Source organism: Oncorhynchus tshawytscha, linkage group LG19 (assembly GCF_018296145.1).
Source record: "Oncorhynchus tshawytscha isolate Ot180627B linkage group LG19, Otsh_v2.0, whole genome shotgun sequence".
In the NCBI taxonomy this organism is placed as follows: Eukaryota; Metazoa; Chordata; class Actinopteri; order Salmoniformes; family Salmonidae; genus Oncorhynchus; species Oncorhynchus tshawytscha.
In genome coordinates this window covers 23,637,204-23,658,351 of record NC_056447.1, presented here as the reverse complement: position 1 = coordinate 23,658,351, position 21,148 = coordinate 23,637,204, and the positions used below count along the sequence as shown (strand labels likewise).

The 21,148-nt window shown below is 44.0% G+C and overlaps 1 protein-coding gene across 2 annotated transcripts in view; it reads left to right on the top strand.

Moving 5' to 3' along the window:
* cdh13 (cadherin 13, H-cadherin (heart)) overlaps positions 1 to 21,148 on the top strand; it is a 527,392-nt gene that overhangs the window by 233,843 nt on the left and 272,401 nt on the right. Inside the window, exons 5-6 of one of the 2 annotated variants that reach the window (XM_042301486.1) lie at positions 5,654 to 5,659; positions 6,092 to 6,244. In XM_042301486.1, coding sequence (XP_042157420.1) covers positions 5,654 to 5,659; positions 6,092 to 6,244 — 159 coding nt within the window. The remainder of the gene's footprint in view (positions 1 to 5,653; positions 5,660 to 6,091; positions 6,245 to 21,148) is intronic. The other variant, XM_042301487.1, reaches the window with a different exon arrangement.

Genomic DNA, 21,148 nt, shown 5'->3' with positions numbered 1-21,148 from the left:
GGGGTAGGCAAGAGAATGGTCGTGGACAGGCAAAAGGTCAAAACCAGTTCAGAGGTACAGAATGGCAGTCATGCTCGAGGTCAGGGCAGGCAGAATAGTCAGGCAGGCGGGAATGGAGTCCAGAAAAACAGGCAAAGGTCAAAACAGGGAGGACTAGTAAAAGAGAATAGAAAAGCAGGAGCACAGGAAAACCACGCTGGTCGACTTGAACATTCAAGACGAACTGGCACAGAGCTAGGAAACACAGGGATAAATACACCAGGGAAAATAAGCCACACCTGGAGGGGGTGGAGACAATCACAAGGACATGTGAAACAGTTCAGGGCGTGACCCAATGTTTCATTGATAAGCATAATACATAATACAGATATCAAAACCACTGCTGAACAAATGCCTCATCTTTTCTGGCCATGATGAGTTCATATTCCGGAACTAGCTATACAACCCCCATACGCATCTGTCATTTAATTGGGCCTATTAGATAGGTCCTGTACCATTATTTTATATTATATAATTTTATAGTAAGATGAAGATAATTTACCTTAGCTGAATAAAATAGAAAGCATATTTTTTTGCATATGAAGTAACTAGGTTTAGCGTAAAAGTGATCATTTGAAACAAGCCCTATACACTAGATTTAGAGTTATTCGGCAACTGTAGTTTTGATTTGATTTGATTAGGATCTCTTTTAGTCCTCATGTGGACTAATCTTCCAAGAGTTCTTAACAGTTGTGAATGAGACCAACTTTAGAATGTCTTAGAAATTAAAACAAATATGAGCTGCATGGTGCGACTATAGGCTATTGATGATTTGAGAAAGTCACAAAAAAAGCATGCCCCAGGCTGCACACGCTGATCTCACATCAATTGGTCATATTTGCACCCATCAAACCATTCTCAATTTAATCTTGTCTTTACTAATATGTAAAATTAGATTAGATTTATTATGTCCCATTATTAAATGGGCAGGAACAGGGGCAGGGGAAAAGTACATGTCATCCTTATGCACTGGAATAGCGAAAGGAGGCTGCTTTTCCACAGTTCCCTTTTCAATCGTGTTGGGTAGGCTACACTGGTTTTATAGCGGAGCAATGTGCGTAATATGAGCAGTTGAGAAATAAATATAGTAGCAGCTGGGATCCTCCTCTTTTTAGTGGCAACCATCAGAACGATGCTTTCACATGGGATTGCGTATCGAAATGTCTGGGCTGATCAGAATGCTTATTTCACTCCACGCATCCACCACTGTTTGAGGACTACGCAGCCTCTCGCTGCACGACGGGTAATATTCCGTATGCCATGGCCTCGCCAACCATGTTGCTGCAGCTACCCAGTGCTTAATTGGGAAACCAAGTGAAATCTGTTTGGGAACATGTTTTCACAATGAAACATATTTCAATTAAACTGTTGACAGACCCTCACTGTGTGCACTCGAGAAAGGAATGAAGGAGAGAGAGGGGGAGATGGAAGCGAACAGTGATGTGATATTCTGTAGCTAAAGGTAATGTGTCAGCCTAATAATTAATTAAGGAATTATAGAAAAAAAGAGACCTATTACTAGGCTATTCAAAATCAAATACTAATTCACTGTAATTGTAGGCCTAGCTGCCTACTCTGTAGCCGCCCTGCACAATCAATGAACCAACAGCATCACCTAGGCCTGTAGGTTCTCTCCCAGACTCATGGATAGTAATGTTGGAGCGTAGCATAAGGTAAACCGTCCATCCAGTATGTATAATAATACAGTCCACACTCAAAGGCAAATATTAGAATTTGTTTAATTTATAATATAGGCTAGACCAATTACGTACCAAAGACATGTTAAATAGTTGTTGTTTTTCTGCTGTGCGTTATATGCGGAAGGCTATGTATTGTATAACGGCACAATCATTATTTTAATTCAGGCTTTTTTTCTCAGGCTTGATCATATATAGGCGTATGCATAAGCTCTAACAGTATGGGTGTTTTGAATGAGAAAGCGCTGTCCATTTTGTTGTGTTAGGCTTTGAAACAACATCCACCACGACAATGTTTTCCACTCAGTTTCAACCTGTAGTTGAACTTCTTTCTTCAAATGGATCGATCACAGTGAAGTGAGTTTTAAAAGCATGATACTGTTTTGATGATAAGTGTTTGATGTGATTTTAGATGACATTTTCAGGATGTCAGTGTGGTTAGAGGGACAATAGAGCGCTGAGTACCAAGCCATTAGCGACATGACGATCATTAGCGAGTTGGGTACTATTAAAACATGTCCAGAGTGTATAAGAGAAGATTACAGTGAATCGTGGAATTTTACTGCAGTCATGACTAATGACTATTGGTGTGGCGGCAATACAGTCACCACAACAGCTCGAGTAGGGGCCAGAGACTGTTTGATGACATGGAAATGTCCCTGAAAGAGGAAGTTTTGCTTTCATTGCCTAAGTAATGATGTGGCTGTATTAGTAGTTCAAGTTGTGTTCATTGTCATAGAGACTGTGAGGCAGTGAATAGAGTGCTGTCTGCTCTGAGAACCAACTCACCTATAAAGACCTCCTTTATCCGCCACCCCCCAGACTAACTCTAGAAGGCAGTGCGATTTGAAAGCTGATCTATTATTTGTAATATCTGAAACCTGTAGAAGTCAGCAAACTGTTGTTCCCATGCTTTCCTGTAGGTACTGTAGTGCTGAAACAAGCTACAGATTTGGTGCAGGGGTTAAACAAGGCCAGTTGAATTTCCTCTTAGAGCAGTGACTGTAACAATGGCTCTGAAAGGAAAACTCCACCATTATATTATATCCACCATATATTTTACATTTTAGATTTATTCAAAGTAGCCACGCTTTGCCTTGATGACAGCTTGGCACACTATTGGCATTCTCTAAACCAGCTTCATGGAATGCATTTCAATTAACAGGTGTGCCTTGTTAAAAGTTCATTTATGGAATTTCTTTCCTTCATAATGTGTTTGAGCCAATCAGTTGTGTTGTGACAAGGTAGGGGTGGTATACAGAAGATAGCCCTATTTGGTAAAAGACCAAGTCCATATTATGGCAAGAACAGCTCAAATAAGCAAAGAGAAACGACAGTCCATCATTACTTTAAGACATGAAGGTCAGTCCATCTGAAAAATTTAAAGAACTTTGAACGTTTCTTCAAGTGCAGTTGCAAAAAACATCAAGCGCTATGATGAAACTGGCTCTCATGAGGACCGCCACAGGAAAGGATGACCCAGAGTTACCTCTACTGCAGAGGATAAGTTCATTAGAGTTACCAGCCTCAGAAATGTTTGCCCAAATAAATACTTCACAAAGTTCAAGTAACAGACACATCTCAGCATCAACAGTTCAGAGGAGACTGTGTGAATCAGGCCTTCATGGCCAAATGACTGCAAAGAAACCACTACTAAAGGACGCCAACAAGAAGAAGAGACTTGCTTGTGCCAAGAAACACGAGCAATGGACATTAGACTGGTGGAAATCTGTCCTTTGGTCTGAAGAGTCCAAATTTGAGATTTTTGGTTCCAACCACCGTGCCTTTCTGTTCCCACCATGAAGCATGGAGGAGGAGGTGTGATGGTGTGGGGCTGCTTTGCTGGTGACACTGTCAGTGATTTATTTAGAATTCAAGGCTAACTTAACCAGGATGGCTACTACAGCATTCTACAGCGATACACCACCCCATCTGGTTTGCGTTTAGTGGGACTATCATTTGACTATCATCAGAACAATTACCAACACAACCCCAGGCTGTGTAAGGGCTATTTGACCAAGAGGTAGAGTGATGGAGTGCTGCATCAGATGATCCTGGCCTCCACAATAACCTGACCTCAACCCAATTGAGATGGTTTGGGATTATGAGTCTGACCGCAGAGTGAAGGAAAAGCAGCCAACAAGTGCTCAGCATATGTGGGAACTCCTTCAAGACTGTTGGAAAAGCATTCCTCATGAAGCTGTTTGAGAGATTGCCAAGAGTGTGCAAAGCTGTCATCAAGGCAAACGGTGGCTACTTTGAAGAATCTAAAATCTTACATCTATTTTGATTTGTTTATTAACCCTTTTTTTGGTTACTACATGATTCCATATGTTATTTTATAGTTTTGATGTCTTCACTATTATTCTTCATTGTAGAAAATATTAAAAATAAAGAAAAACTTTGGAATGAGTAGGTGTGTCCAAACTTTTAACTAGTACTGTATGTGCTTTGTTTGTTTGTTGTTAAATAAATGCAGGTCCTTTTTTAGGGTGCATAGTCCATTGTGAGAGTATAATGTAGCTGGTACGGAATGGTTGTATTCAAATGGGCTATTCTGTAGCTGTGTGTGAATATACTGATTCTCCAAGTGAACTCTCTGTGAGAAGTCCTTCCAAAATGTCCATAAACAGCCCCATGTTTTACTGTAAATACACAGAACATATGTGCTTTGCTGCTCATGGGTTAGGACAACATATGTTCTACATTCTACAGGCATCGTCTGTTGGCTAAAAGACATCAAGGATCTTCTGGGAAAAATGTCAAACGGCATAACATCAATTGGATCTGTGTTTGAAACTAACGAATGACCTACCCATAACCTTTCTGTAGCCCTTTACTGCAGTCAAATGACACATTTACTTTCTAGTGGCTACATGGATGGAATGTTACTCGTATTTTTTATCATTTCATAATTAATCAACTTTTTTTTTAAACACACAGAAAATCTGGTGTTTCTATTTGAAACAGTTTTGTTATAATTCAGTCTTCTGTGATGTATATAAAGTGTAATATTGGGATACAAACTCCAAATGTAATACATTTCAACTCTATATCTGACATGGTACAGGTGTCTTATTTTTTTAAGCCCATAACCATGAGTGTGAGGTGGATACTTTTGTTTCAAAGTTGATTTGTTCAAGACTACCAAGAATCACTTTGTATGACCCTGAATAAGCCCATTGCAGTAAAAGGTTAGGTTTGAAGGACATACATTTTTTTTAAATATAGTGTATATCCTCATATAGTCTGGGGTGAAAGTAAGGAGGTCCAGTATGGCGTCCCGGCAAAAGACTGTAAATAGTGGGGGTACGCCGTACCAGTAAAACATGAGCCTATCACAATAATTATAACAAAATGTTAAGAAAACTGTTGGCTGTTACACCACTTTTTAATATTACCGCAGAGTCAGAGGCATGAAAAATGTGTGTTGTAGCCAATGCTCCAAAATTAGATGTGGTGAGATGAAAACAGACATTTAACCAAGGCAGTGGACGCAAAAATTCTGGCCTAAATACAATCACCAAATGCCTTTACACTTTTTGGTGTTTTGTGTAACAGATGTCTCTTCCATTCACCACTGTTTGGAGGATGGAAATATGTTGTGAGAGGTTGAATGAATTCTACTTTCACCCCTGCATACAGTATCATGGACATTGTGGCCTGGTTCCACATCTGTTTGTAGCATCTTGCCAACACCTATGGTGTTTGATATGAGTTGGTTATACAGCACAAACAGATCTGGGAATGGTCTGTAAGCACTGGTTTTACATGTCAAACCAGACTGGGTTTGACATGTACAGCCTTGCATGGGCATGTGAGTGTGCAGTGCAGTGTGAATCTAACATCCTCTGATCTCTTTTGCCTTTAACCTTCCTCCTTCTGCTGGGACCTGTGGATGTTGCTGCCTTTGCTAGCTTATTGTGAGTACACATCTGATTACACATCTGGTTACACATCTGATTACACATCTGGTTACACATCCGATTACACATCAGATTACACATCTGGTTACACATCTGATTACACATCAGATTACACATCCGGTCACACATCTGGTTACACATATGGTTACACATCCGGTTACACATCCGGTTACACATCAATTACACATCTGATTACACATCTGGCCAAACCATGTTCTCATCTGAATTGTTCTGCTGATACACACACTTAACTGAAAGCAGTCGTGTTTTGGTGTTACTAGGACATTTGCTTGGAAGATTTTGCATTATTTGAATACATACAGTGTGTAAGGAATACATCATCCATATTTTCAGTGGAAGAAATACTGCCAGTTCCGATTTAATACTGACAATTTGCTAATGACGGCTTGTTGTTTTGTGTGACTCCAGGTGATGTCGCCAGGCATGGAGAATGACCACATCTTCCATATGACTGGGTCCGGTGCTGACCAGGACCCCAAGGGTGTGTTCACCATCAACAGGGTGACCGGAGAGGTGTCCGTCAGCCAAGAGCTGGACAGAGAGGCCATCAGCTCCTACACGGTGAGTACATACCTCACACAGCCGAAAGAAAGACAGACATTTTGATTCCATCTCCTGATGCTTTTATTCATTCATGTACAACAAAATATGTGTAAAACGTAACATTAGAGAGAAAGTAGAGGTGTTTGGGTTTCAACTACAGACTTAGATTGCAGATCTAGGCTGTGAATATATCTGGCAGAATCTGTCTAAGAGAAAATGGACTCAAATTCTCTCATGGGTGACTTGATGCTATCAGTCACAAGTTGAAGGTTTGTGATAAAAGAGTCATAAGAAGACTGCGGGAATCTAGTTTATTCAAATGCCTCTGGGGTGTCTTCCTGACTAAAGCATTTCCTTGCAAAAGAGAGTGATTCTTTCAAGTCACACACAATTGATTGTATCCCACTTGCAGTGATAGACACAAGTCTAGTTAGTTGAGTGCATGTTCGTAGATGAGACTTTGCTTTTTTAATGACTGTCAATGGAGTGTGTGGCTAAACATAAGTGTCTGGGGTGTTTGATTGGTGGTGAAGTAGAAGGAAGGAGCAGGCTTCTGAGAGAGGGGCAGAGGGAGACAGCAGGCCCAGGTGGGATTAAACCAGAGACACAGCCAAGCACTTGACATTTACATCTCTTTCCTGAGCTCTCCCCAGCTACACACAACACGCAAGCACATACAGTGCATTCGGACAGTATTCAGACCCCTTTACTTTAAAAAAAAAAATCCCGCTCGTACGTCTACACACAATACCCCCTAATGACAAAGCACCATTTATTAAAAATAAAAAACTGAAATATCACATTTACATAAGTATTCAGACCTTTTTCTCAATAGTTTGTTGAAGCATCTTTGGCAGCGATTACAGCCTTGAGTCTTCTTGGGTATGACGCTACAAGCTTGGCACACCTGTATTTGTGGATTTAAGAATGATGGAGGCCACTGTGTTCTTGGGGACTTTCAATGCTGCAAACATGTTTTGGTACCCTTCCCCAGATCTGTGCCTCGACACAATCCTGTCTCGGAGCTCTACGGACAATTCCTTCGACCTCATGTATTGGTTTTTGCTCTGACATGCGCTGTCAACTGTGGAACCTTATATAGACAGGTGTGTGCCTTTCCAAATCATGTCCAATCAGTTGAATTTACCAGAGGTGGACTCCAATCAAGTTGTAGAAACATCTCAATTTCGAGACTCATAGCAAATGGTCTGAATACACACACACACACACACACACACACACACACACACACACACACACACACATGCACACACAGCCTCCAATCTCAGTCCCCACTGGAGAGTATGCACACATCATTTTTTTTAAATTGATTTTATTTAACCTTTCTTTAACGAGGTAAGTCTTTAAACCACTGCCATTTCACTTGAGTTAAATGTAGATTTCAATTAAGGAGTGTGACTGTGTCCACCTGCGTGAGTGTCTGAGGAGTTGTGTAGTTGTCTGTGTTCGATGGTTTAAGTTATGACATATCAGTGGTTTAACAGTTTGTGTAGGTGTTGACTCTTTCATTGGAAGGTGCTGTTTGTATTTACTTGCTTACGTCCATATGGCCTGTTGTCATTACATGCTTGCTGCTGGATGTTGCACTGTTAGTCACATTAGATCCAGAGAAAACATTGCTAAAAGGATAGCATGCAATTACTCTCTCTCCCTCTTGGTCTGCTACCAATGCACTGCCCAAATTCATTCAGAAATGTGGAAATGAGTCATGGATTGATTCCCAGGAGCGGCAGCATTATGATAATCCATTGCCTCCCCTGCTCTGGGCTGCTATGTTTTAGAGCCTGCCTGGCCCACTCATAACACATTGTGCTACTGGAGCTCCACGCTAACTGCTCTATCAGTCACACAGATGCAAAGTTTGGGGCTTTCACCTGACTTTTCCGTAATGCGCGCGCACACACACACACACACACACACATACACACACACACACACACACACACACACACACACACACACACACACACACACACACACACACACACACACACAAACACACACACAGAGAAACAGAAACGGACAGACACACAGTGGCTTTAGTGTTGAAGCACTCATCACCTAATTCCGTTGTATCAGGGCAGAATAACTGCATTTCCGGATAACCCAGTAGCATCACATCAGGGATAATTATATGGCTGCTAATTCAGCCCATCTCACAGCAGCAATCACAGACACACACTCTCTCTCTCTCTCTCTCTCTCTCTCTCTCTCTCTCTCTCTCTCTCTCTCTCTCTCTCTCTCTCTCTCTCTCTCTCTCTCTCTCTCTCTCTCTCTCTCTCTCAGGAGGGGTCTCTAACAGGATGTTGTTATTTATTCATCTCTGTTGTAAACAGGACCGTTGATTGTTCTAGACTGACGCATTGTATTGTTAATGGTCTGAAATGTGAGGAAGGAACCACAAGCTTTCCGCTGTTATGAAACACTCAGACAATATTCAGAGTTGAGAGGAGGGAGATACTGTATAGAAGAACAACACAGACAACAGACAACGAGGAGACGGGATCAGCAACTTCCCATGATTCGTAGTTTTTAACCTCTGCACTATTATAGTAATTGTATTTGCAGTTTTCTGCTGCTTACCCAAATCATTGACTTACTGCTGTTCAGTTGCTACCACCATACACAGAAGTGAAGAACAGATTTATTCATTCACAATCGAATGCACTCATACAAATAAACGCAGGCTCATGTAAACAACAACAAATGAAAACGAAAGTTTAAAACACCGACACAGTTCGTCCATGTGATACTTCCTGTGTCAGAACATTCATCTTTCTGTCTAAGCAAGCGTGGAATTGATATCTAGCAATCTCTCACACACTCTCCTTCCTATCCTCTCTCTCCATCTCTCTCCCTCTCATTCGATGCAAGAAATCTCTAATTTAATCATGGTCTTTATACACTGCTCAAAACAATAAAGGGAACACTTTAACAACACAATGTAACTCCAAGTCAATCACACTTCTGTGAAATCAAACTGTCCACTTAGGAAGCAACACTGATTGACAATAAATTTCACATGCTGTTGTGCAACTGGAATAGACAACAGGTGGAAATTATAGGCAATTAGCAAGACACCCCCAATAAAGGAGTGGTTCTGCAGGTGGGGACCACAGACCACTTCTCAGTTCCTATGCTTCCTGGCTGATGTTTTGGTCACTTTTGAATGCTGGCGGTGCTTTCACACTAGTGGTAGCATGATACGGAGTCTACAACCCACACAAGTGGCTCAGGTAGTGCAGCTCATCCAGGATGGCACATCAATGCGAGCTGTGGCAAGAAGGTTTGCTGTGTCTGTCAGCGTAGTATCCAGAGCATGGAGGCGCTACCAGGAGACAGGCCAGTAAATCAGGAGATGTGGAGGAGGCCGTAGGAGGGCAACAACCCAGCAGCAGGACCGCTACCTCCGCCTTTGTGCAAGGAGGAGCAGGAGGAGCACTGCCAGAGCCCTGCAAAATGACCTCCAGCAGGCCACAAATGTGCATGTGTCTGCTCAAACGGTCAGAAACAGACTCCATGAGGGTGGTATGAGGGCCCGACATACACAGGTGGGGGTTGTGCTTACAGCCCAACACCGTGCAGGACGTTTTTAATTTGCCAGAGAACACCATGATTGGCAAATTTGACACTGGCGCCCTGTGCTCTTCACAGATGAAAGCAGGTTCACACTGAGCACATGTGACAGACGTGACAGTTTGGAGACGCCGTGGAGAACGTTCTGCTGCCTGCAACATCCTCCAGCATGACCGGTTTGGCGGTGGGTCAGTCATGGTGTGGGGTGGCATTTCTTTGGGGGGCCGCACAGCCCTCTATGTGCTCGCCAGAGGTAGCCTGACTGCCATTAGGTACCGAGATGAGATCCTCAGACCCCTTGTGAGACCATATGCTGGTGCGGTTGGCCCTGGGTTCCTCCTAATGCAAGACAATGCTAGACCTCATGTGGCTGGAGTGTGTCAACAGTTCCTGCAAGAGGAAGGCATTGATGCTATGGACTGGCCCGCCTGTTCCCCAGACCTGAATCCAATTGAGCACATCTGGGACATCATGTCTCGCTCCATCCACCAACGCCACTTTGCACCACAGACTGTCCAGGAGTTGGTGGATGCTTTAGTCCAGGTCTGGGAGGAGATCCCTCCGGAGACCATCCGCCACCTCATCAGTAGCATGCCCAGGCATTGTAGGGAGGTCATACAGGCACGTGGAGGCCACACACACTACTGAGCCTCATTTTGACTTGTTTTAAGGACATTACATCAAAGTTGGATCAGCCTGTAATGTGGTTTTCCACTTTAATTTTGAGTGTGACTCCAAATCCAGATCCTCCATGGGTTGATACATTTGATTTCCATTGATCATTTTTGTGTGATTTTGTTGTCAGCACATTCAACTATGTAAAGAAAAAAGTATTTAATAAGAATATTTCATTCATTCAGATCTAGGATATGTTATTTTAGTGTTCCCTTTGTTTTTTTGAGCAGTGTAGTTCTCCTTTAAAGGCTCTATTGTCATTGGGCTGGACTGCAGCCTGTCCCCATGCCCATACCCGTGTCAGGCTTGGTAAATCCCCCTCAGATGGAGTCTGGCACAGGGTAGATGACAGATGACAGTAGCCTCTTCCTCTGCTCCTGGAGACTCTGAGCTCCCAAATGCTTTGGAGTGTTTTTTTAGTCTGTCTGATCCCCCAGTGCAGCACAGAGCACATGAGCAGGTCACTCACTCCTGTATAGGACTTGAGAGGGATTTCATGATTACTTACAGTTGTACAGTTGGAGATGCAGCCATTTCCATAGAAACAAGACACAGAAGAAGTTGAAGAAGATAGAGGATTTAGGGAAGATGAAAACAAGCAGAAGCTCCTGGGTATAAGGATATAAGTGAGCTGTTATCGTTGGTCGAGGTGTGTGAAGGTATGAGAGAGCTGGAGGAGAGTTTAAAGGACTGGACATCCGTCTGTAGCCAGATACACAGCCAGACTCTGAGATAGAACTTGAGAAGATAACAAACACTACACACAGTTTAAAAGGTGTGTTTGAGGACGTTTGGCTATGCATGTAGGTGTATATTTGGCTGTGTGTGTGTCAGTGTGTGTATGTGTATCTGACCAGTCAATGCTCTGTTCTTTTATAGATAGTCTGGCCTCTTTTGACCTAAACAATCTTTGGCAGCGCATTGATGTTGTTGGACAGGATAGAGTGAGTGTGTGTCTGCTTGTTGTGCATGTACTGTATGGTCAGCACACTGTGAAATAGCTTCCTGGCAACAAGGCTAACCAATTCCCTGTTATCTGAAAGGAAGGTTAACTCATAATAGTTGTTCCTTCTCACTACCAAAAGGCTGACAAAAAAAGGTTTTTACAGTCTCCCAGCTGGGTTGACTGGCACATGAAAGCTGAGAGAATGGGGAGCAGGGGACAGAGACATGCTCCCGATGCCAGATCAAATTATTGCTCTCAGATAAGACCTTATTCCTCTATGCTCCCAGACGCCGCTGAAGAATGACACAATGGCAGCACAACCTCATCCCCCAGTTCACTGCAGTCTACCCAGCCTCATAGATACTGACAGCAGGGTGATGAGAGACAAGGAGGAGGAGCCACAGGAGAGAACCGAGTGAGATGGAGATGGAGAGAAAGACAGTAAGAGAGCGATATGTATATATATATATATACTCCATACTCTCAATACATGTATATTCATATATATGTGTGTATGGAGTAAGAGAGAGAGGGAAAGAGAGCGAGTAAGAGAGAGAGAGAGAGACGGAAAAAGAGCGAGAGAGAAAGAGAGAGAGAGTGAGAGGAGTGAGAGAAGAGACAGATAATGAAAGAGAGAGAAATTCAATAAGTCATCAGGAATAATATAGGTTTGCTGTTGTCTCTTTGTATGAGTTAAGGCACCACACTGTTCCCGCTCTCTGTACTATTGCTGCTACAGAACATTACTGCATATTTTCCTGATGACTTATCTGACAGTGTGCTGCAGCTTGGGGTCTGACGATTTCCTCCACATAGTTCAGGAGCACAGTAGCAGTGATTTCTCCTCCCCTTCCAGCTAGTTGAGCTTTTCTCGGTGTGGTGGTGCTGCTCTCCTGCTGTCACCATAAGCTCAGCCACCAGAGGGGCAATATTGTTTACATTTGCCAAAAGGAATGTTTTGATCCACTGTAGGGCAGTAATGGAATCACTGTATCCAACAGCTGTTTGTTCGCCATCGATCTGCCTCCCTCCCCTCTGTGGTCCTCAGGCCCTCGACAGTTGGCACACAGCTTTGCTCTGTTCAGTGGTGCAGTCTTGCTCTCTCTCTCTGCCGGGGTCTCACATGGCCTCCCATGGCCTCATCAGGGTAACTCATACCCTTCCTTACTTAATTACACACACAGTGTGTGCTCTACAACACGTCTGTGGCTCTGGAAGAAGACCAAGATAGACAAAACAAGTTGAGTTTGAACAAGTTGTGCAAACTGTGTGTGTGTACGAAGCTTTTACATGCTTTTGTCCCACTGGGATGTGAGGGGTGTTAACCATTGTCAGCTGATAACGGAACATAACTTTTAAAGTGGAAAGTCCAATATGTCAGTTGCACGTAGAATCAGTTATGGCTCTCATCAGGCACATGTTTGTTGCACACAGTTTTTGTTGTTGTTCCTCTGAACCCACCTCCCGCAAGTTGCCGTGACATTGTCAAGTTCGCCCCCCCCCCACCCCAAGCAATACGACTGATAAATAGCTAACAACATAGCGACACAGACTGTCTGAGTTAACCTTGTATCTTTATTGACCTTTTATTTCAATCGTTTGCCTCTTTGCACACTCACAGGGCCCTACACACTCACAGGGCCCTACACACTCACAGGGCCCTACACACTCACAGGGCCCTACACACTCACAGGGCCCTACACACTCACAGGGCCCTACACACTCACAGGGCCCTACACACTCACAGGGCCCTACACACTCACACACTGTCGCTCCAACATTTGTTCTCTCACACATAATATGCACATAAATTTGTACTGACTCCACACACCTGCGCACACGCAAATATGCAAGCTGCACTCACGTCGGTAGCCATGAAGTGCTTTGAAAGGCTGGTCATGGCTCACATCAACGCCATCACGTCAGAAACCCTAGACCCACTCCAATTCGCATACCGCCCCAACAGATCCACAGATGATGTCTATTGCACTCCACACTGCCCTTTCCCACCTGGACAAAAGGAACAGCTATGTGAGAATGCTATTCCTTGACTACAGGTCAGTGTTCAACACCATAGTGCCTTCAAACCTCATCACTAAGCTAAAGACCCTGGGACTAAACACCTCCCTCTGCAACTGGATCCTGGACTTCCTGACGGGACGCCCCCAGGTGGTAAGGGTAGGTAACAACACATCTGCCACGCTGATTCTCAACACTGGGGCCCCTCAGAGTTGTGTGCTTAGTCCCCTCCTGTACTTCCTGTTCACCCACGACTCTGTGGCCAAGCACGACTCCAACACCATCATTAAGTTAGCTGACGACACAACAGTGGTAGGCTTGATCACCGACAAGACAACAATGAGCCAGCCTATAGGGAGGTCAGAGAACTGGCAGTGTGGTGCCAGGACAACAACATCTCTTTCAATGTGAGCAAGACAAAGGAGCTGATCGTAGGCTATAGAAAGGAGGGCCGGACATGCCCCCATTAACATCGACAGGACTGAAGTGGAGTGGGTCGAGAGTTTCAAGATCCTTGGTGTCCACCTCACCAACAAATGATCATGGTCCAAACACACCAAGAGAGTTGTGAAGAGGGCCCGACAACACCTTTTCCCCCTCAGGAGACTGAAAAGATTTGGCATTGGTCCACAGATCATCAAAAAGTTCTACAGCTGCACCATCGAGAGCATCCTGACCGATTGCATCACCGCCTGTTATGGCAACTGCTCTGCATCGACCATAAGGCGCTACAGAGGGTAGTGCTACCTTCTAATAGATTTTTTTTTAAACTTTAGTTTATTTAGTATTTATTCAGCATCACCACCATCACCATGGTGACGAGCTCGGGGTCGGGAGGTGAGGGATGCAGCGTGCTGATTGGTGGGAGGATGATGGGCAGGCAGAGTATGGAGTGGTAAATAACACCGTTTAGCCAGGTGACATGTTGAGTGTTCTGTCCTGTTGAGTGTTACTCATGTGTTAAGACAGCCACAACATGCCTTGAGTTCAGTGTGTGGGTGGGTGGGGGGGGATGCTGGGGGGGCGAGGGGCTCTAATTCTTGAACTGCATTGTTGGTTAAGAGCTTGTAAGTAAGCATTTCATGTTGCATGTATTTGGCGCATGTGACGAATACAATTTGATTTGATTTTATACTGTTGCCTAGCCCCCTTACCCCTATACATATCTACCTCCATCACTCCAGTATCCCTGTCACCTTACCCCTATACATATCTACCTCCATCACTCTAGTATCCCTGTCCCCTTACCCCTATACATATCTACCTCCATCACTCTAGTATCCCTGTCACCTTACCCCTATACATATCTACCTCCATCACTCTAGTATCTCTGTCACCTTACCCCTATACATATCTACCTCCATCACTCTAGTATCCCTGTCACCTTACCCCTATACATATCTACCTCCATCACTCTAGTATCCCTGTCACCTTACCCCTATACATATCTACCTCCATCACTCTAGTATCTCTGTCACCTTACCCCTATACATATCTACCTCCATCACTCTAGTATCTCTGTCACCTTACCCCTATACATATCTACCTCCATCACTCTAGTATCCCTGTCACCTTACCCCTATACATATCTACCTCCATCACTCCAGTATCCCTGTCACCTTCCCCTATACATATCTACCTCCATCACTCCAGTATCCCTGTCACCTTACACCTATACATATCTACCTCCATCACTCTAGTATCCCTGTCACCTTACCCCTATACATATCTACCTCCATCACTCCAGTATCCCTGTCCCCTTACCCTATACATATCTATATCACTCCATATCTACCTCCATCACTCCAGTATCCCTGTCACCTTACCCCTATACATATCTACCTCCATCACTCTAGTATCTCTGTCACCTTACCCCTGTACATATCTACCTCCCATCAGTATCCCTAGTATCCCTGTCACCTTGCCCCTATACATATCTACCTCCATCACTCTAGTATCCCTGTCACCTTACCCCTATACATATCTACCTCCATCACTCCATCCAGTATCCCTGTCCCCTTAACCCTATACATATCTACCTCCATCACTCTAGTATCTCTGTCACCTTACCCCTATACATATCTACCTCCATCACTCCAGTATCCCTGTCACCTTACCCCTATACATATCTACCTCCATCACTCTAGTATCTCTGTCACCTTACCCCTATACATATCTACCTCCATCACTCCAGTATCCCTGTCACCTTACCCCTATACATATCTACCTCCATCACTCTAGTATCTGTCACCTTACCCCTATACATATCTACCTCCATCACTCTAGTATCCCTGTCACCTTACCCCTATACATATCTACCTCCATCACTCTAGTATCTGTCACCTTACCCCTATACATATCTACCTCCATCACTCCAGTATCCCTGTCCCCTTCCCCCTATACATATCTACCTCCATCACTCCAGTATCCCTGTCACCTTACCCCTATACATATCTACCTCCATCACTCTAGTATCTGTCACCTTACCCCTATACATATCTACCTCCATCACTCCAGTATCCCTGTCCCCTTCCCCCTATACATATCTACCTCCATCACTCTAGTATCCCTGTCACCTTACCCCTATACATATCTACCTCCATCACTCCAGTATCCCTGTCACCTTACCCCTATACATATCTACCTCCATCACTCTAGTATCCCTGTCACCTTACCCCTATACATATCTACCTCCATCACTCCAGTATCCCTGTCACCTTACCCCTATACATATCTACCTCCATCACTCTAGTATCCCTGTCACCTTACCCCTATACATATCTACCTCCATCACTCCAGTATCCCTGTCACCTTACCCCTATACATATCTACCTCCATCACTCTAGTATCCCTGTCACCTTACCCCTATACATATCTACCTCCATCACTCTAGTATCCCTGTCCCCTTCCCCCTATACATATCTACCTCCATCATTCTAGTATCCCTGTCACCGTACCCCTATACATATCTACCTCCATCACTCTAGTATCCCTGTCCCCTATACATAACCCCATAGTACATATCTACCTCCATCACTCTAGTATCCCTGTCACCTTACCCCTATACATATCTATCCCCTCCATCACTCTAGTATCCCTGTCACCTTACCCCTATACATATCTACCTCCATCACTCCAGTATCCCTGTCACCTTACCCATGTACATATCTACCTCCATCACTCTAGTATCCCTGTCATCTTTCCCCTATACATATCTACCTCCATCACTCCAGTATCCCTGTCACCTTATCCCCCTATACATATCTACCTCCATCACTCTAGTATCCCTGTCCCCTTACCCCTATACATATCTACCTCTATCACTCCAGTATCCCTGTCACCTTACCCCTATACATATCTACCTCCATCACTCCAGTATCCCTGTCACCTTACCCCTATACATATCTACCTCCATCACTCTAGTATCTCTGTCACCTCTACCCATCTATACATATCTACCTCCATCACTCTAGTATCCCTGTCACCTTACCCCTATACATATCTACCTCCATCACTCTAGTATCCCTGTCCCTTACCCCTATACATATCTACCTCCATCACTCTAGTATCCCTGTCATCTTACCCCTATACATATCTCACTAGTATCCATCACTACCCCTATACATATCTACCTATCCCTGTCCCCTTACCCCTATACATATCTACCTCCATCACTCCAGTATCCCTGTCACCTTACCCCTATACATATCTACCTCCATCACTCTAGTATCCCTGTCCCCTTACCCCTATACATATCTACCTCCATCACTCCAGTATCCCTGTCACCTTACCCCCCCATATATCCCTGTCATATCTACCTCCATCACTCTAGTATCCCTGTCCCCTTACCCCTATACATATCTACCTCCATCACTCTAGTATCCCTGTCATCTTTCCCTATACATATCTACCTCCATCACTCTAGTATCCCTGTCACCTTACCCCTATACATATCTACCTCCATCACTCCAGTATCCCTGTCACCCCTTACATATCCCTATACATATCTACCTCCATCACTCTAGTATCTCTGTCACCCAGTTACCCTATCTACCTATACATATCTGTCCTCCATCACCTCCATCACCAGTATCCCTGTCACCTTACCCCTGTACATATCTACCTCCATTACTCTAGTATCCCTGTCCCCTTACCCCTATACATATCTACCTCCATCACTCCATCACTAGTATCCCTGTCATCTTTCCCCTATACATATCTACCTCCATCACTCTAGTATCCCTGTCATCTTTCCCCTATACATATCTACCTCCATCACTCTAGTATCCCTGTCACCTTACCCCTATACATATCTACCTCCATCACTCTAGTATCCCTGTCATCTTCCCCTATACATATCTACCTCCATCACTCTAGTATCCCTGTCATCTTTCCCCTATACATATCTACCTCCATCACTCTAGTATCTCTGTCACCTTACCCCTATACATATCTACCTCCATCACTCTAGTATCCCTGTCCCCTTACCCCTATACATATCTACCTCCATCACTCTAGTATCTCTGTCACCTTACCCCTATACATATCTACCTCCATCACTCTAGTATCCCTGTACATGGAAATGTTATTGGAACTGACTTTTTATTTTTTTTGCTGTATGGAGTATGCTTACTTACTTACTTACTTACTTACTTGCTTTATTGTGTATTTCATGTCTTTTTTTCTAGTAATGCATTGTTATTGATTAATGCATTGCTGGGTTTTGAGTTGGCAAGAAAGGCATTTCACTGTACCGGTATCCAAACATGCACCGATTAAGATGCGGTCACTGCTCGAGTGTGTGTAGCTACGAGCTACATAGTTTACATATCAACAGTACTGCCACAGCGGCATATTATTTGATAATACACAATGTTCGGTCTTATTGGCTGATACGCGCAGCAGAGAGAGGCAGAAAGACAGAGAGGAGCGGCTGCATCAACGGCCCTCTGACCCAACTCCGTCCTTACTTCAGTCAGGAGTTGCACATGAGTCAGGGCATCAGCAACACAGGTTGTCTAGACTCTAGCTAACCACCATATACTAGACACTAAATATCCACACAAGCCACTAGCCAGCCAGCCATACTGTATATCATGGGTTAGAAGATGATGAATATTATATTATGAAGTTGTTATTCAAGAATTTAAGAGCATTGATAATAAATCACAATCAGTTTTTTTTTTTAAATCAAGCTTTCTCACTAGCAGATTTACATGAATCATCAATCATCAACATCATCGATCAGCTGATAGCCCACACTATCAGGTTTTTATTGGTTCACTTCTGCCTCCTAGTTATGTTCCGGTCATTACTAATTACGCTCACTAATAGTTCTGATCCCAAAAGCCGTTAAATGTTCCAAATTGTAACCCAAAGTGCTGAAGCAGCCGTCCCCCCCCCCCTCTCTTTATGTGTGTCTGAGGCCTGCAGCCCTGAAGCCGCCAGGGACACACAGTAAAGTAGCACTCTGTCCCCATGATCACTTAGAATGACGGAAAAGCACCTGACACAGCAGTCTGCAGACTGGGACTACTCTGTCTTGTTATGGATGGTCAACCCCTGAAAAAAATTTGGGACAATATTCACCTTTTTTTATAGTGCTCACTGGTGCTGGGGGTTTAGCTCCAGTGACATTCTTTATGTCTTTCTTCACTCATAGCTTACGGATGGTGTGGAAATAAAACATGAAATATTCAGAGGTAGATTCAAATCTCCATTACCCTAAAGAGAGCTTAAAGGCAAATGGGTCTGGAGGTCTCCTCTCTTTCTGGTCTTAGAGCTCGTTTTAGCTTCAGCCACAGACCTACTGTAGCACTGTGGTTATGGTCTTCTCTCCGACCTCAGAGGAAGGGTTTACTGTAGATCAAAACGGGTCTGTTTACTCACCAGCTGCTAATCAATGCAGAACATCCAGACAACAGCGGCTCGTGTTTTTGGTGTGGAATGAAACTGTTTCATTCTGCCTTTAGTGACTTTGTCAATACATCAGTGTTACAGTGTAATGTCAGCCAAGGTTGGGCAGGGGATGACAGTATTGAATAACTCCCTCTCCCAACCCTGGCCTTTAATGAGGATTGATTAACATTCGCCGGGTAATGTTCTGCATTCTCACAAGGTCACTTTGCATCACCATATTAATGACACAGTCTGAAGAGATTAAATCAATGTATGCGATGTATATGATATACTGTAGAAATGCAACAGATGCTTGTTATTTCTGTCTGTGTACCAGACGAATCACATTCAGAGTAGAAGATCCCGAAGTCTCGTGTTGTTCAGAGGTCAGTCCCACTGAGATGGAGAATCAGATGTAACACCTGCCTATTTGACGCAGTAACAAAGCAAACAATATAACACATATTTGCCTGTGAACAATGTCCCGAACTTTGGCAACTAATAGGTCTTTTCTTTCAACCTCCCGCCTGGATGTGTCAATGTGTAGTTCGTACATGCATAGTCTGTGAGCCCCCTAGCAATTTGGGTTCTAGCCAATGAGCTCGCCATTTGAGTGAGAGAGAGAAAGAGAGCGATGTCGTGGTGCACATATTTGCACATATGGGATGAAATACACAGTTTTCAGGATCCACTTTTGGCTGGTGAACACTACTTTCAGAACTACTGGCTAAAATGTATACAAGAATACCTTGAGAATCTCTTTAACCCAGAAGTACAATCAAGCATGATTTGGTCGGCTGCGCGATTAACTTCTGTGTTCATACGTGTTTGAAATGAAGAGTTCCAGCAAACACGAAGTCTCCACCCTTGCAAAAAGAAACTCTCAGCCAAAGAGCCCCCCCCACCCACCCACCCACCTTCCGACCCGTGTGGGCGCACGTCTGAAGCAGTTTAAGCACTGCCTTGGCCCAATCCCGATACGTAATAACCAATGAAAATCTAAAAAGTGTCCCGGCAGTTTCTTCGGTCCACACGCAGAATCTGCCCGCGGGAGATTAGCCTGGGAATGTTAAGAACAAGCTCAACGGACTGGGCAACATGTTCACTAGGATTTAATGTGGAACATTATTTTCTAATTAAGTTCAATTAGAGTGAAAAATAATGTTAATGAGATGGAAATGGAAAGGAACAGAGAGAGAGAGAGGGAAGGGGAGAGAGAGTGAGCGAGTGAGAGAGAGACAGAGAGGGAAGGGAAGAGAGAGAGAGATAAAGAGAGGCAGACAGACAGACAGACAGACAGACAGACAGACAGACAGACAGACAGACAGACAGACAGACAGACAGACAGACAGACAGACAGACAGACAGACAGACAGACAGACAGACAGACAGACAGACAGACAGACAGACAGACAGACAGACAGACAGACAGACAGACAGAGAGGGAGGGAGGGAAGGGGAGAGAGAGAGTGAGAGAAAGAGAGAGAGAGAGAGACAGAGACAGACAGACAGACAGACAGACAGACAGACAGACAGACAGACAGAGACAGACAGACAGACAGACAGACAGACAGGGAAGGGGAGAGACAGAGAGGGAAAGGGAGAGAGAGATAAAGAGAGGGAAGGGGAGAGAGAGTGAGTGAAAGAGACAAAGACAGACAGACAGACAGACAGACAGACAGACAGACAGACAGACAGACAGACAGACAGACAGACAGACAGACAGACAGACAGACAGACGAAGAGAGGGAAGGGGAGAGAGAGTGAGAGAGAGAGAGACAAAGACA